Source organism: Haliotis asinina, chromosome 4 (assembly GCF_037392515.1).
Source record: "Haliotis asinina isolate JCU_RB_2024 chromosome 4, JCU_Hal_asi_v2, whole genome shotgun sequence".
NCBI classification, from domain to species: domain Eukaryota; kingdom Metazoa; phylum Mollusca; class Gastropoda; order Lepetellida; family Haliotidae; genus Haliotis; species Haliotis asinina.
The window spans coordinates 43,583,412-43,600,258 of NC_090283.1; the positions used below are offsets into that span (position 1 = coordinate 43,583,412).

General features: G+C 41.3%; 1 protein-coding gene across 1 annotated transcript in view; it reads right to left on the reverse strand.

Moving 5' to 3' along the window:
* Positions 1-3,705: 3,705 nt before the first annotated feature.
* LOC137281591 (homeobox protein ARX-like) overlaps positions 3,706-16,847 on the reverse strand; it is a 42,331-nt gene continuing 29,189 nt past the window's right edge. The window contains exons 3-4 of the mRNA XM_067812923.1: positions 12,626-12,671; positions 3,706-4,251 (exon numbers count right to left, since the gene is read on the reverse strand). Of these exons, the coding sequence (XP_067669024.1) occupies positions 3,706-4,251; positions 12,626-12,671 (592 nt within the window). The remainder of the gene's footprint in view (positions 4,252-12,625; positions 12,672-16,847) is intronic.

A 16,847-nucleotide genomic window follows, 5' to 3' on the forward strand; every position in this document is an offset into this window, starting at 1 on the left:
ACTGTGGACCATTCTTGCCCAACGTTCTGATTGTATCAACAACCATCACTGTGGATCATTCTTGCCCAACGTCCTGATTGTATCATTTACCATCACTGTGGATCATTCTTGCCCAACATTCTGATTGTATCAATTACCATCACTGTGGATCATTCTTGCCCAACATCCTGATTGTATCAACAACCATCACTGTGGATCATTCTTGCCCAACGTCCTGATTGTATCAATTACCACCACTGTGGATCATTCTTGCCCAACGTCCTGATTGCATCAATAACCATCACTGTGGATCATTCTTGTCCAACGTCCTGATTGTATCAACTACCATCACTGTGGACCATTCTTGCCCAACGTTTTGATTGTATCAACAACCATCACTGTGGATCATTCTTGCCCAACGTCCTGATTGTATCAATTACCATCACTGTGGATCATTCTTGCCCAACGTCCTGATTGTATCAATAACCATCACTGTGGACCGTTCTTACCCAACGTCCTGATTGTATCAATTACCATCACTGTGGATCATTCTTGCCCAACGTCCTGATTGCATCAATAACCATTACTGTGGATCATTCTTGCCCAACATCCTGATTGCATCAATAACCATTACTGTGGACCGTTCTTACCCAACGTCCTGATTGTATCAATAACCATCAGTGTGGACCGTTCTTACCCAACGTCCTGATTGTATGAATAACCATCACATTGGACCGTTCTTACCCAACGTCCTGATTGTATCAATAACCATCACTGTGGACCGTTCTTACCCAACGTCCTGATTGTATCAATAACCATCACTGTGGACCGTTCTTACCCAACGTCCTGATTGTATCAATTACCATCACTGTGGATCATTCTTGCCCAACATCCTGATTGTATCAATTACCATCACTGTGGACCGTTCTTACTCAACGTCCTGATTGTGTCAATTACCATCACTGTGGATCATTCTTGCCCAACGTCCTATTTGCATCAATAACCATCACTGTGGATCATTCTTGTCCAACGTCCTAATTGCATCAATAACCATCACTGTGGACCGTTCTTACCCAACGTCCTGATTGTATCAATTACCATCACTGTGGATCATTCTTGCCCAACATCCTGATTGTATCAATTACCATCACTGTGGACCGTTCTTACTCAACGTCCTGATTGTGTCAATTACCATCACTGTGGATCATTCTTGCCCAACGTCCTATTTGCATCAATAACCATTACTGTGGATCATTCTTGCCCAACATCCTGATTGCATCAATAACCATTACTGTGGACCGTTCTTACCCAACGTCCTGATTGTATCATTTACCATCACTGTGGATCATTCTTGCCCAACATTCTGATTGTATCAAATAACCATCACTGTGGATCATTCTTGCCCAACGTCCTGATTGTATCAATTACCATCACTGTGGACCATTCTTGCCCAACGTCCTGATTGTATCAATTACCATCACTGTGGATCATTCTTGCCCAACATCCTGATTGTATCAATAACCATCACTGTGGATCATTCTTGCCCAACGTCCTGATTGTATCAATAACCATCACTGTGGATCATTCTTGTCCAACGTCCTAATTGCATCAATAACCATCACTGTGGACCGTTCTTACCCAACGTCCTGATTGTATCAATAACCATTACTGTGGATCATTCTTGCCCAACGTCCTGATTGTATCAAATAACCATCACTGTGGACCGTTCTCACCCAACGTCCTGATTGTATCAATAACCATCACTGTGGACCGTTCTTACCCAACGTCCTGATTGCATCAATAACCATCACTGTGGACCGTTCTTTCCCAACGTCCTGATTGTATCAATTACCATCACTGTGGATCATTCTTGCCCAACATCCTGATTGTATCAATAACCATCACTGTGGATCATTCTTGCCCAACATTCTGATTGTATCAAATAACCATCACTGTGGATCATTCTTGTCCAACGTCCTGATTGTATCAATAACCATCACTGTGGACCGTTCTTACCCAACGTCCTGATTGTATCAATAACCATCACTGTGGACCGTTCTTACCCAACGTCCTGATTGTATCAATAACCATCACTGTGGACCGTTCTTACCCAACGTCCTGATTGTATCAATAACCATCACTGTGGATCATTCTTGGCCAACGTCCTGATTGTATCAATAACCATCACTGTGGATCATTCTTGTCCTACGTCCTGATTGTATCAATAACCATTACTCTGGACCATTTTTTTTCAGCAAAATCGAAACATTGAGATATGTTTCAAAATTACATGGCTACTACCAGTCAATGGGGACTGACCCATGAACAATGAACGTTTCCTTGTCCTCATCATAATTTAACTGTCTCGCCCTCGCAGACCATCGTGAATTTTAAATGCTGCTTCAGGACACAAACAACAGAGCATGATGTACATGTAACAAATATTTATTTCATCTTGGCACAATAACCCACAAACATAACACCAACGGGCACTTCGTTGGTGAGAAATCGTCAGCACTTTAATTGAATTCATAAATAAAGGTCCACATTGACAAAACCAAACAATAACGGGATCCTTAATGTAAAATACAGCGTGATAGAAACCACTTTAAAAGATAATCCAACAATATAAGGTCACCAGTGTACGATAATCAGTGGATATTGCACTCTGCCTTCCTAACCATACAGTCTCTTGGGAAACAATTTGTTTCTCATATTTTTCTTTTTATTTTCAAACCAGATTGCTTTTTTGCAAAATCAAAAAATGAACAATCATAAACAAATAAACAACCATCAGTGTTATTCGGAACTTCCAGTGTAGTCAAAGGTTATACGGTAGACATGCAAACGTTCACAAAGATCGTGGGCCGGTGGGGTAGCTTAGGGGTTAAAGAGTTGGAATGTCACGCCGAAGACCTGGGTTCGATTCCCCAATATTGCTAAAGCGGCGTAAAACCGAATTCACTCACAATGATCGTAACAGGTTGAAGGTTCGTTTGAATTTCTTTGAATAGTTCTTTCTAAAGTTTGGTTTGGTTTAACCACGAGTCTTTTTGACACTATAAATGCTACATAAACCTTTCATAAGACACATTGTAAACAAATTTTTACTTAAAATTTGCATTTTGATTGTGACACGTTAAGAACAATCCATAACAGGAGGTTAAAAAAGTCCTGGCATGTGATGTTGTTTCAAGTTACTTAATTTTAATTACTGTCAGTCTATAGCTTTAAAGGACGTGTTGTTTTAAACACATGTTCTTATTATAGAGGTGAATATTTACATCTGAGGTCAGACATTTTCTACACGTAGTACGCATGCGCAGAGTCAATATACATATTCATTCATTCAAAAAACAGTCACAACTATACATAAACTGTGTAGAGACCAGCTTTTCGCGAATCTTTCATGGCGTCCGATAAATTTGTCATGGCATTTCTCAACATATTTTGTTGTCATGGAGACAAGTTACCGTCATGTTCAAATAAAGTCCCACTTCCAACATGGCGGACTGACTCAGCAGTCTGGTTGTATGTCTAAGTATACACACTGTTTGACCTTGTGACCTGTCCTTGACCTTGATCATACCAACTTAGGTGAAGGACGCAACCCCCATGGCGGTTATTCCTGAGCAACTGTAGATTGTCACTGTTTCAACAGTCAGATACGTCAACACAACGTCGACACTTGGATAGGTCAACACGACGTTGACTACCTCAGCCTAGTCAGTAGACGATGTTACTGCACCCACTGATGCCGAGGCGCATCTCATGCTCACGGGCTTTCATCCTGAGAGCAGCGATACTTGAGGAACGGCGTTCTGAGTCTACAGCTCCGGATGTGGGAGAGGAAAGCCCGGGAGCCGGAGGAGTTACGTCAAAGTTCTCCCGCGCTTTTGCTGCCGATGACGTCATACTAGCAAGCAAATGTTGAAATGTTCCAGGAGGAGGCACCGGGACTGAGAGGGGTGTGAGCGTGCGCAGTCCCAGACCGGAAGTAGCTGAGGCGGAAGAGAGTCCGAACGTAACTGGACTGTACAATGCTGACGTCACCGTCGGAAGTGACGTAGCAAGGCTGTATCTACTGAGCAGCTGGTTCTCGTAGGTTTTGAGCAGGAGGTCGGAATACGTCTGAGGGGGGTGAGCTTGTTGGGGCGGTAGAACTCCCCTGGATGCCATGTTCAGGGTTCCTGTGTACGGGGAGTAGGGGTGTGCTTGTGTTCCAACCTTTTCCTTCTTTCGCCATTTTGCTCGTCGGTTCTGGAACCACACCTAGAACAATAAAATACACCAGCTTAAATTTTGAGTAGAGTTTTCGTGACAGTAGAATAGTCCTTACAACAAAGTGTGAGTGAGGGTTGGTACGTGAGCGAGTGAGTGAGGGAGTGAGGTAGTGCGTGCTTGAATGAGTGACCAAGTGAGCGAATGAGTGGTCCAGTGAGTGGAACATAAAAACCTCTGACATGGTACATGACGACACATCGACTTTTCAAAGAGAAAGATCAAGGACATGCTGAATGTCGATTTAATTTTGACATAAACAAGGACCATCCGCGTCTTCCAGCATCCTGAACATAAGGATAGTCTTAAAAAGCTACTCCCCAGACGGTCAGCTGCAGGAGCCCAAGTCCCCAAATCGTAAGATTTATAACGCTTTTGATACGCTGATACCAAAACATTCTATTAGACAAATGTGGAAACTTAGTGGTCAAAACGTTCACTCATCACGCCTAAGTTCCATGTTCGATTCTCCACGTGTGAAGTCCATTTCTAGTGTCTCCAGAAAAAAAGAGATGTCAAACCATACTCACTCACTGAGCGGTCAGACTGATGACAGCTATCTGTCTGGATATCTGGATATCATGCCTTAACTTATGTCATAAACCTCAAGTGCTCACTCACTCACTCATTCACTGTTAGATCAATCTAATGATGATGATGATGATGATGATGATGATGATGATGATGATGATGATGATGACGATGACGGCACAAGGTAGAGGTAGAGTGGGTGGGGACGGACACGTGTCTATCACTAGGTGACGTGTATAACAAGGGATGGGCGTGTCTGGTGACTTCGCTTCACAGCGGCGTGGAAGGATGAGCATTTAGCCGTGTTTTGAGTCAACGACGCTATTGTGTAGGTGTGTGACGGAGTTAAACACGGCAAATGTCTGAGCTTACCTCGACACGTTCACTGTTTACTTTCCAATTATTTCTGAGAGGTGACACTTGAAAAGGAGGGGGACCTGAGACTGCGTTCACAACACGCACCCTGGACAGGGTTAAGGAGAGAATATAGGGGTCGGATGTAAGGTCGCAGTGTAAGCGGGAGTTACGGGGGGAGTTTGGTGGTGCTGAGACTTTAAAAACCTACATCGTGGAAAAGCGAGTCGTAGATTCAATGTGATGGTGGGGCAAAGTGTGAGTGGTGGGGTATGTGGGTGTTGGATAGATGGGGTATATGGAGTGTGACACATCCGTGGAAAAGAATAGTGAGGTAGCTTGAATAGTGAATAGTGAGGGTCGTCGGGGACAGCTATCTAAAGGGGGAGCTAAAATCATCACACATTTACATATCTTATCTTTATCATATGGCAGCGGAGCCGGAAAAAGGACGTGAAACGGAATCGAACGAGGACACTACGGCGTGAGAAATGAACACACAATCCCCAACTCTACCTCACTGTCAGTGGGTATGTTGATAGACTGAAACATAGTCTCTGAATATATATAATTGCATTTGTAACAAATTAACCCATTTAAATGTGAAAATAGCCCCAGGAAGACCTGAGATTCAGAACCTGAAGAAATCTGGACTTGTTCATTCAAGTCTCTAGCACTGCAGGGATACCTAGGCTGTAGGGGATATGAACATGGTTCAGGGACAGTGAGACAGACTAGTTGGTTGATGGAGGTGGCACTAAGCGGAGGCAAGCAGGTGGGTGGAGATGGAGGATGGGGATAAAGAGGGTGGGTGAGGAGGGTGAGGGTGAGGATGAGGAACAACCATCGCGACAGTCCCCCAACCGGGGCCGACCCAGCAGCGGGTAACCTCTGCGGTCAGTTGTGTTTGTTAGGTCAGCGGGTTAATTGTTGAAGACGCTTCTACTAAATGTCGTAAAGGCCACAGGGTTTACAGTGGCGGCCCACGACAATATGATTAGGCGTACCATGTATCGGCGTTAAAAGGCCATTCCCCCGTTTTCCCTCGATGGCAAATAGAACGGATGACACTGAAACCCGAGCAGTGGCCTTGTGTGTCGTGAACCGTACACTGCTACCAGAGAAGGTGTAAGCCAGGGCGAATGTGTATTTCCAGCCAAATTAACAATGAGGTAACTGACTGCGAGTAATTGAGGGAGTGATCATGGTTTTATGCCGTTTTAGCAATACTCCAGCAATATCACGGTGACGGACACCAGAAATGGGCTTCACACATTGTACTAATGTTGGGAATCGAAACCGGACCTTCGGCGTGACGAGCGAACGCTGTAACCACTAGGCTAACCCACAGCTCCTAACAGACTGTGTGAGTATTCACTTCTAATTAAGGTGGGTAGGGACCGCATGATGACGATCGAGTATATCTCTAGCGTAGCTCACAAGCGGGAGCTGACAAACCAAACATCATAACCAGTGCGAACCGCAGATTCCAACGCGCGGCCACACTATCCGATTCATACAAGGGGCACAACTCTGGACACAGATATTAACGCCTCAGTATTCTCTGTCTGAGTGTATTCATGTAAAATGCAGTATGGCATCTCACTGGGCAGGGCGGCGGGGTAGCCTAGTGGTTACAGCATTCGCTCATCACCCCAAAGACCTGAGTTCAATGCCCCGCATGGGCACAAAGTGTGAAGTCAATTTCTGTTGTAACTCGTTGTGATATTGCTGGAATATTGCTAAATGCAACACAAAAGTAAACTCACTTACTGATTCATTCTCAGTGAGCTAGCACTATAAAACGGGTCTATGCTGGGACAAATACAAATGGCCATACTCACAAAAACATCCCTAAGGAAGTCGTTATGTAAGTGCAACTTTAAAACCCATCTCACCTCGCCTAATCCTTCAGTCTAACATGTCTTTAACTGATAGAGAGGATTTTGCCTGCCGAGTTACCAAGAAATGAAACATGCATGCGTAACATAAGACCAAAAAAAACCCCTGTAAACCGAGACGAAAGTACTCTACAAGCGTTAAATGGCCCCTTTAACATAATCAAATAATGAACGCCACACATTATAGTATCATACAATTTAACTGAAAGGGACAATCTCGAACGCATTTCCCACAAACAAACGTTATTGACAGATATAAAAACGACCTGCGATCACGAGAAGATAACTCCAGTCACTTCGTTCATACATCAGGCAAGAGGGATCGCGACAGTACAGAAAGGTAATTCACAAAGTCACCAAGATCTAGTGATTAGGGGACACAACACGAACGCTGTTTGGACGTCGGAATCCACTCTACGTTACCGTCAACCTCTTGTCGTCATGTGCCAATACTACGACTGCTAATTATTGTAAACCTAGCGTTTTTTCTGTATGGCGAGCCATGCTGTCAAGCTACTCGGATGTCGTTCTGTCCGTGTTGAGAGAAGGGAAGCCAGTGTCAACAACGCTAGTGGGATGTCAAGAGCTTCGCGGAGAAAGAAGAGCCTGTATACGATACCTAGTTAGTAGAACTAACACGGACCTACCTTTCTTTGCTATTTATCAGCTAGACCGTATCATGAATAGGGCAATTTTGACACGTCTATTAGTATAAAGGCCTATAAAACGCATAATTTAAACTTGGATTGGTTTTGTAAAGATTATTATTAAACACTCTACTGTACAGCCAATTTGCAAGGAACTCTCCCTTGACAGCTCGCACTTTTAGCAACCTGAGACGTTTGGAATAATGAGCTCTCCCAAGACAAGCAGCCATGAGCACCATCGTCTTTGCGAACACAGCCGATCGGTTCCATAAGCACGCCTTATTATTTTGTTATGGGTTCGACAAATCGTTCCTAAAAAGCCTTCAATTCCAATTGAAAGTTTGTGTGCAGATGACAGTTTTAAGTCAATATTTGTGATCGATAACGATCATCTGTGTCGCATAACACCAGAGACGATCGCCCATTACAGTTTGAAATGATTAATGAAACAAATCGTAAGAGTAGTTTCGGTAGTATAGGTGATAATGCTGCCCCTTGTCAGGTGTCGCACGCGCAAACTAAAGACTACACCAGTTTGGCAAATTAAGGATATTTTCATCATTATTTCAAAACCTTTCGTTCAAAGCACTAATAAACGTTTTCAATTTAAGATTGTTTCGTCTTACCGAATCGAACATGTTTTATGCCCATTTTGGTGATATTTTTTGTGATTTTGATGAAGATAACAATACGAACAAGGAGAAAGAGCAATTTTCATAAAAAATTGAAATGCCAAACAAAATAATGACATTCGCTTTAGAATAAAAGACAAATTTGTAAAGCATACCCTGCCAAAGATAGAAGCCTGATAAGCACATGCTAAAACGAACGTGAAATTATGAACGATATCTCAGTCAATAATTAAACAGGTAGAGTATTTAATTTCAAATTTAACGTATTTATTAACAAACACTAAAAGCCGAAGATCTAGAATAAAATGTAAGTGGTTAACTTGGGTATACTTTGTTCATTTATTTGAATTAATTATTAATTTGGAAATAAAATTTAAAATGGTATCTGCCAAAACTTGCAGCAGTTATCCCGAAAGGTAACATCAGAACGAAGTCGGGTTTTAAAGTGATGATTTGTTTTAAATGCCGATCGTATCTCCACCAACATCGCCATTTCGTTAAATGAGCCTGAACAAAAAGCTTAAACTTAAACAAGGAATTCGAGATATGATCAAGGCAAAATGTTTGTTAAAAGATTCTCACGGTCAAAAAAGTTTGATTTTTCATATTTTTGAAACGCAAACGTATTTAATGTCTTCTGGTGAAAAATATTGTAATAAAAAGACATCCACGATTTCAAGGAACACGTCAATATATGTATATATCAGCGGAGTGATTTTTCTTTAGATCTGAAGAAGAAAATTCTTCGTGGGAACGCATTGACTCAAAACACTATACACTATATTATTCTTTTGCAAAATAAAATCTATTTATTATACCGCCTGTTCAAAAGCGAAGTCAAAGAGGCTGCAAAAATAAAATTGGGTTAAACAGATGACATTGATGAATGGAGTGCAATAAGTCTATATACGTATATCATATACATTCATAACATGGCAAATACAGGAACTTTGCATAACATCAGTTCATTATTGTAGCATATAATTATAATATCTTCTGTTTTAATTACAATAGAATATTTGTTTACTGGGTGACAGTGACTTAATTCGCAAGAACGCAACTGATTTGTACTGAACGACATTTACCTTTCTACTTTCAATACAGATATGAACATAAGATTTACCAAAAAAAAAGAAAAGAAAAGGAAAAGAAAAGAAGAAAAGGAAAAAAGGAAACAACAAAGCTCGGCGATACTGAAACATGTAAGTCTTTTTCGAAGAACAAACCCGGCGTGCCCCTAAATCTAAATAATTAATGTGGAAAGGTACTTTAAAATCCCATACAAGACAAAAAATCGTATTCGAAAAAAGCCGTGTTGGGTGTCGTATTTACTTACAGTTAACATTGAAATAAAACAAGAAAATTTCTAAACATTTAATTTATCGGACTTAACCTTTGGGCGACTTTGAACTTTTTGACAGTCCATGCGAGGAGTTTGGTTAAGGTTGATGAGCCGAGTGCATGCTTAACTGAGTCTTGTGTACGCGACCAACAACAGAAGATTAGCGGTATTGTAACATGTTGGAAAGTAAATGTAGCGCACGGAAGCAGAAAACCAGCTGGACATTAACCTGTGTAAGACCTGTCTCCGTCCTTCGACCTCCCCCGACCACCATGTTTGTTTGACAGTTTGCTTTACGGATGTCGTTAGAGTGACCGTAGTTTGCTTTCCGACTGTCGTTACACTTCTCTTCCAGATTACAAACAGATTATCTGAGCTGAGGTCAAACTCAACGTGTTGACTATTGGTAGAAGGGAAAACTCTGGGAACAGGTTCCATCAGCGGTAATAAAGGAACAATGACTTAACAGCATCACACGACAACTCGCTCGCTTTTCGTTATTGAAATTTCCCTTGAAACATCCCGCCCAGAGCAAATTCCAAATACCTTGTATGCGAGCCTCGTTATAGGAGTAATGCAATGCGCGTGCGCGGTACAGCTTAGGTAAAGGCCAAAACAAAACACCCTTGATTCCACCCGTAACATCAAATTCAACTTCAAAATTGTCCTCCTCAAATAGCAAACATTTAGGTTGCTTCCTGGTAATTACGCGAGGAAAGGTCGCAGCAATGGCTTCAATTGGCAGGTAGTCTTGTTGGCAGTAATCAAGTAGAGCTCACTAATTAGATGACAAACAGGATGCGGAGATATTTGAAGATGCTGAGCAAGTCCTCCTGAATTCTAAACTGTTCAAGGTGCTCTTTTGCGGAAACTATGCCATCAGTTAAAATAAACGGCCACATCCTGAATGTGCCAGATGTTGAGAGGGATTATTGGGCAAATATGTTAGAATGGCGTATGCTGCAACAGAAGGATTTAGGTATAACCTCTGAACTTTAGGTCTGATTTTACTCGCCGTCTCGTGTGATTATGGGTATCAGTGGCTGTGACTTTCAGGAAATTTGGTAGGGAGATGAAGCCTCGATGTTCCTCATCAACATCTAACATTTAGCTTATTTGTCTATTGAAGGTGTAGGAAATACCTGGTGAAGATGACAAAAGTGGTCCTTAAACGTGATAACGTGTTAAGCAATAAAGAGTATGAGGTAATGTTGAACGTCGTGACAAACATTCTCCGCTGAAGCCGCAGGAAGGTAACATAAACGTCGTGACGAACTAAGATGCAAAAACTTAAATTAAAAACATTGACTAATCAGCTGATCAAGATGCAGCAAGTTAACTTTGACATAGTGGCGAATATTCCTCTGACCAGGATGCAAAGAGTTACGTTATATAAATGACAAATATCTCCCCGATCAAGACGCAAAGAGTTACATTATGTACAGTGGCGAATATTTCTCCAATCGAGATGTAAAGAGTTACGTTACGTGTGGCCTGGGCGTGGCGTACTCTAAATGGATCCCAGTCAATACAGTCAAGACGAACATGTTTCTGCAGGGTCGATATTTTTTTGATATTATATTCTTCACAACCTAAGAAGAAGAAGGATTTCAATGTAACCTTTTGAAGTAACTAGATAAACATGACATACTTGAATGACATATTTTACCCTTTTCGAAGTTACCTTTCTGTTACAAACTCCACACTACACGCAAAGCAACCTAGCAGCGCTAAAGCACGGATTAAATCCTCTCTTCATCTATCAAGGGAAGGTAAGTCAATTAACGCTGCTTGAATACATGTATTTCTACATACCCTATGTAATTTCAATCGCACTAAAAGTCAAATGACGCCAAGGTCGGTTTGATGTTTGTGCTGCGGGCGATTTACCACGCCCTATTTTCCCGCCATTTCTCGCTATGTTTACCCATCACACCTGCTTGCCCCTTGCGCGAAAGATCGAGAGTGTCCATTTTTCTCCGTGCCGTTGTAATTGACTTGTGTTCCGTGTTTGGATTTTAAACCAACCTTTTAAGGTTTTAATTGAAAGATTTTACCCCTGTATGAGACAGTCCGACTCAGAAATCGTGGCACAACAGGTGGAGGGGAGACACCTTTGAATTAGAATTAGAATTCAAGAATGACACTAAATATCTTGAAGCTGACGTTTAGCTTTAAAAAAAAGGGCCCCAGCCCATCAGGCCCCTGATCAACATGGTATTAAGATAATTGTGTTTGTTCGCTTCTCAGCTTCAAACACACAGACACACACACACACACCGATGCACCATTTGTGTTATTTCAGGGTGTGTTGATCCTGCTCTGAAGTCGCGCTGTCTTCAAAATAGGTTTGGAAGTATAAACAACATCAGCTAAAATGTATACGAGGCACATCTCACACTAAAGAGACACTACAGCTACTATGTCATATACATAAGGACAAGTAATCATTACCATTTATTAGTATGCAGTGAAGCTGTGAAGTACGTTGATGTCGTTATGCTATGGAGTAAGATTATATAGCGAAGCTGTGGAGTAAAAAGATGTAGTGACGCTGTGGAGTAAGTATGGGACGCTGTGGAGTAAGTTGATGTATTGAAGCTGCGGTGTAAGTTTATACAGTGAAGCTGTGGAGTAAGTTTATGCAGTGAAGCTGTGGAGCAGGTGTACTAAAGCGGTAACAAGAATATTGTGTTGGACCAGTGCTGTGGGTTGGTGTACCAGCATTTGTGTATGACATTTACTGGTACATGCTTAATACTAAAGGACACATGTTAGGAATACATTAATAGTAACAGACATTTAAGCATTGGAAGTTCCTGTCTGCGATATGACGGGTATCAGTTGGGTATCGGATGGCTGTTGACAGGTCTGTGTCTACTGACGGCTGAAAACCGTGTATTGACGGGCACTGTGTGAGTATCGACATCACATATATATTTAAGATTGTACACTCACCTGGACTCTGGCTTCTGTCAGGTCTATTCTCATCGCCAGTTCCTCTCTGCAATACAGCATAAATCAATTACGAGGGGCAAGGCTGAGGTTTGTTCAAAGTTGACCCTTTGTACCCACGAAAGCTATTGATAAAAGTTTATTTTTTTCTAAACAGTTCCATCTAAACATGACCAAAATACAACATACGGTAATACTGAAATCGAAGGGACCACCGATTCCAGTTCGCAATAACCGTAGTTCGTTATATGAATGTAGAGTAAAATACTGCTATTTTCTCTATAAAAGTAGTTCGTTATACGAATATAGAGTAAAATAAGCAACTAGTGGCAACTGAGTCTGTCTGAGGCGCAGATTCCTATATGTATGTAATCATGATATATCCACTCAGTGAGATGGAGACATATTTGTTCTCTGATTTATTTAAAACAGTCGTAACCATCCGTACATGTCTACTCATGTCAGAGCCTCCATATTAATCAGTAATAGGAGCGGGGGGTTAGGCTATGTGCTCAAGCGTTCGCTCGTCACGCTCAACACCCTGGTTCGGTTCCGTATATGGTTACAATGTCTGAACCCTATTTCTGGTGTTTCCCGCCGCGATAGTGCTGAAATGTTGCAAAAAGCGGCGTAAAACTATATTCCCTCACTCACACAGGTGTTTATATGATTAACGCATGGCTCAGCATCTTAGTTTTAGGTCGCGGTTGATATTTTTCAAAGATTTGATTTGTTTTTAATAATCATCGAGTGAATGTGTCCGAAATATTTCGGTCATACAAGTCCTATCCAAAAGAATAACTTCTTGTGTTCCCAGTTTATACGTGTTACGTGCAGTTGTACAGTTATAACTACTACACCCTAAACTCATTCCCCTTAATTTAATTACATTTTATGATATTAACCTTTCTGCCTAACAAAGAATCATACGAGATCATAAACATGGCCATACTGAAGGTAGGTAGGTGGTGTACCTGTGATCAAGTACAACATGGCATCTCACTGAGCTAGATGTGTGAGTGAGTGAATGATTGATTGAGTGAGTGAGTTTGGTTTGCTTCGCCTTTTGCAAAATTCGAGCAAAATTCGAGCAAAATACACTTCATACATTGTCATCATCAAGTTTATGCCGTATTTCAGGCCACATGGCCCATAGTACACCTGTATTATAAGGCATACAGTCATAGTCACATGACAAGATGTTATGCGTAATGCATTTACATCAGATGTGTTGAATATTTGTTGCAATGTTAATCTAGCTTTGCAATAGTTTTGTATGGACAAGAAGTATTCATTAAGGAGCAGAACATATCTATCACAGATAAGAAAACGCGGCACTTGTTTCCCCCAAGATTCATATGACAGTACAAACAAAGAGATTCTTAGTGGGATTTATCACTCACTTTCTTTTAGCGTTAGTGGGGCGTAAAACTAAATCAGAAGAAAACTCATTTTGCGTTGTTGGTTAACCCTGAAATTGCGAACAGATATACGAAATTTACACATCGACCTAAGTTTCTTCATACATACGGAAACGAACCCGGGTCTTCGGCTTGACGAACGAACGCTTTAACCACTAGGCTACCCTACCGTCCCCGCAAGCAATATGAAACAGGCATACATCCGCAATAGTCGGTGGTGCAGTCTAGTGGTTGAAACGTTCGCTCGTCAGGCCGAAGACAGGGGTTCGAATTCCCATGTTGGAGCAATGTGTGAAACCCATTTCTGGTGTCCCAGTAATATTGGCGGGAATCTTGTTAAAGCGGCGTAAAACTATACTCATTCCTTACTGTCACTAAATCACCAAATATCTCGTTTAGTAGTGAACGAAGATAGCTGAATGTTTGGTTACACACTACTACACAGCGTTATAACCTTAAACCTAAAAGTTATCGTCATCTCGCCTTCATGTCTTGCTCCAGGTTCAAAATTAGGTCTGGTGGGGTTGCCGACTGGTTAAACCGTTCGCTCGTCACTGGAAAGACTCGGGTTCGATTTACCTCGCATGGGTACATTATGTCAAACCCATTTCTGGAGTTCCCCGCGTGATACTGCAGTAATATTGCTAAAAGCGGCGTAAAATAAACTCACTCACTCACTCATTCACTATACATTATAGGATAATAGCGATAATTGTATTAATGGCGATAATTCCAACGACGGAAACAGTGACGTTATAGACATTAAGATTATTGTCATGACGTTTAACCAGCTCATCTCTAATCATCCCCTCCAAGCGTTCTGATCTCTGATCACCAAGTATTACCGATCTGTCTGGCCGAGTTCGATCACAGCCCTTGGCATTGTTCAAATTAGCTTTTACCCGTCCCGTCCATAGATCGCTCATTAACCCGTGTGTAGCCCTTCAGTCCTAATACAACATCGGAAACCCATAGACATATAAACATACACAACGGTCGATATATGAAGACTCGCGCAGAAAATGGTGAAACTTAGTTCACGTGGACGCCGCTGTCGCGCGCCCCCCTTCCGGGAATTGAGTTTGCCTCATTTACTTCAACCATCAAAACGGCCGAGAGTCGAACGCTTGACGTGACAAAATAAAACTAAAATCGGGTCTTATTTCCAAAGGAACAGATGTTAATTTTCTCTACTTTTTTTCAGCGAATACAATTATCAGCGGACAATGGTCGCTGTCTCTCTCCCAGTCATTATCTGAAGAGGATGTGTGGAGCTAACAATGGCCGAAGCCTTTCCTAGGGTGATTATGTGAAGGAGCTGTGTGGAGCTTCTGTGACTCGCCTCAATGGAGGCACAGCTTGCTTGGTGACATTAGATCGTTAGCCCATTGCTCATGCTCCTCTAATTGTCCTTCACAATGATATTTGGATTTAATACAGGAAAAAAACGGCTGTCTTTGAATAGAAAACACATCTCCTAATTGCGGTTGCCGTATTGTTACGTGTTCGCCTCAAATCCCGAGGTTCCGGAGTCCGGATACGGAATAGAAACTCTTGTACTTCAACAGGATGCGCAGTCATTCCTAGGGGGCAATTTGGAAATAGACACATTTAGATGAAAAAGACGTTCAATGTGAATTGCAAAGGATATTGAATTCTACCAGAGATCGCCTTCCACGCTTAATAGTTCTTTTCCAATGTTTTGATCACGGTTTATTAAATCGAATTTTTTGGGGTCTGTTAAACCGACAAAAGCCGCGAGTAAATAAGCTTTGTGATGCATTTAGACTTTGTATGCTGCTGTGTTGTAGTGTTTGTGTTGAATTATGACAGTCAATCTTATAATTCTTTTTGAAATTATATTTACGTGTGCTATAAATTAATTATGTTTTATATGATGTATTTGAATTGCAACCTGAAAACAATTTACACGCTAATGCGTTTTAGGCAATATCAGTCGATAACATAAGAAAAATGTAACATATGATAAAATAACCATTTAAATGATATTCATGGAGATGAATTATGACAATGAAGATAATAGTTTAGAGATCGAAGTCCGATTAGTGATTGGTAATCATGATCACAGAAAACGCCCGAACACCATTATTATTATTATCATTACTTTTGATATATTTTTTTCATTAGTATTTTGAAAAAGATGTGGTAGAACGGGAATACTTTCTGTACACGCAGTATAGGATTACATATAACAGATGATGGTCTCTGTGAAATATTTCACTCGGGCTCTGTGAATTGTTGCGTTGGGTCTCTGTGAAATATTGCACTGGTTATCCAGACAGCCGTGTCCTTTAACTTTGGCCAGTGAGTCATTTCAGTGGTCAACAACGAAATAATAGGAAGCGGTCAGATGACGCGTTTCATATTAACGCTAACCCCAAAATTTGATTTTCCCCCGTTCGGATATAACCTAGTGTTGTTGTCTGAACTCTCAGGTGTGAAATTCAGCGGCGAGGATGAAAGCTCTCTGATCAAGTAAGAACAGGTGAAAAACTCACCTTGCTATCTTCAGTCATAATCCACAAATAATATTTAAAGTCGCTAGACGTAGTTCGGCATCTCACGGGCGTCCAAAGGAAGCAAATTTGAATTTCTCGTCTATTTGTCGAATAACTACAACTTGCATCTCTCGCCATCAAATACGAATTTCTTTTATCCGCGCATGTATAATTTGATTTGAGTGACACGGTCAGATTTTTCACACAAGTTAGCAAGTATTGTTTACTGGCTAAGTTTGAGAAGATTCGGCGTAGGGCTATATCCTGTTGATTGAGGGCAATGAA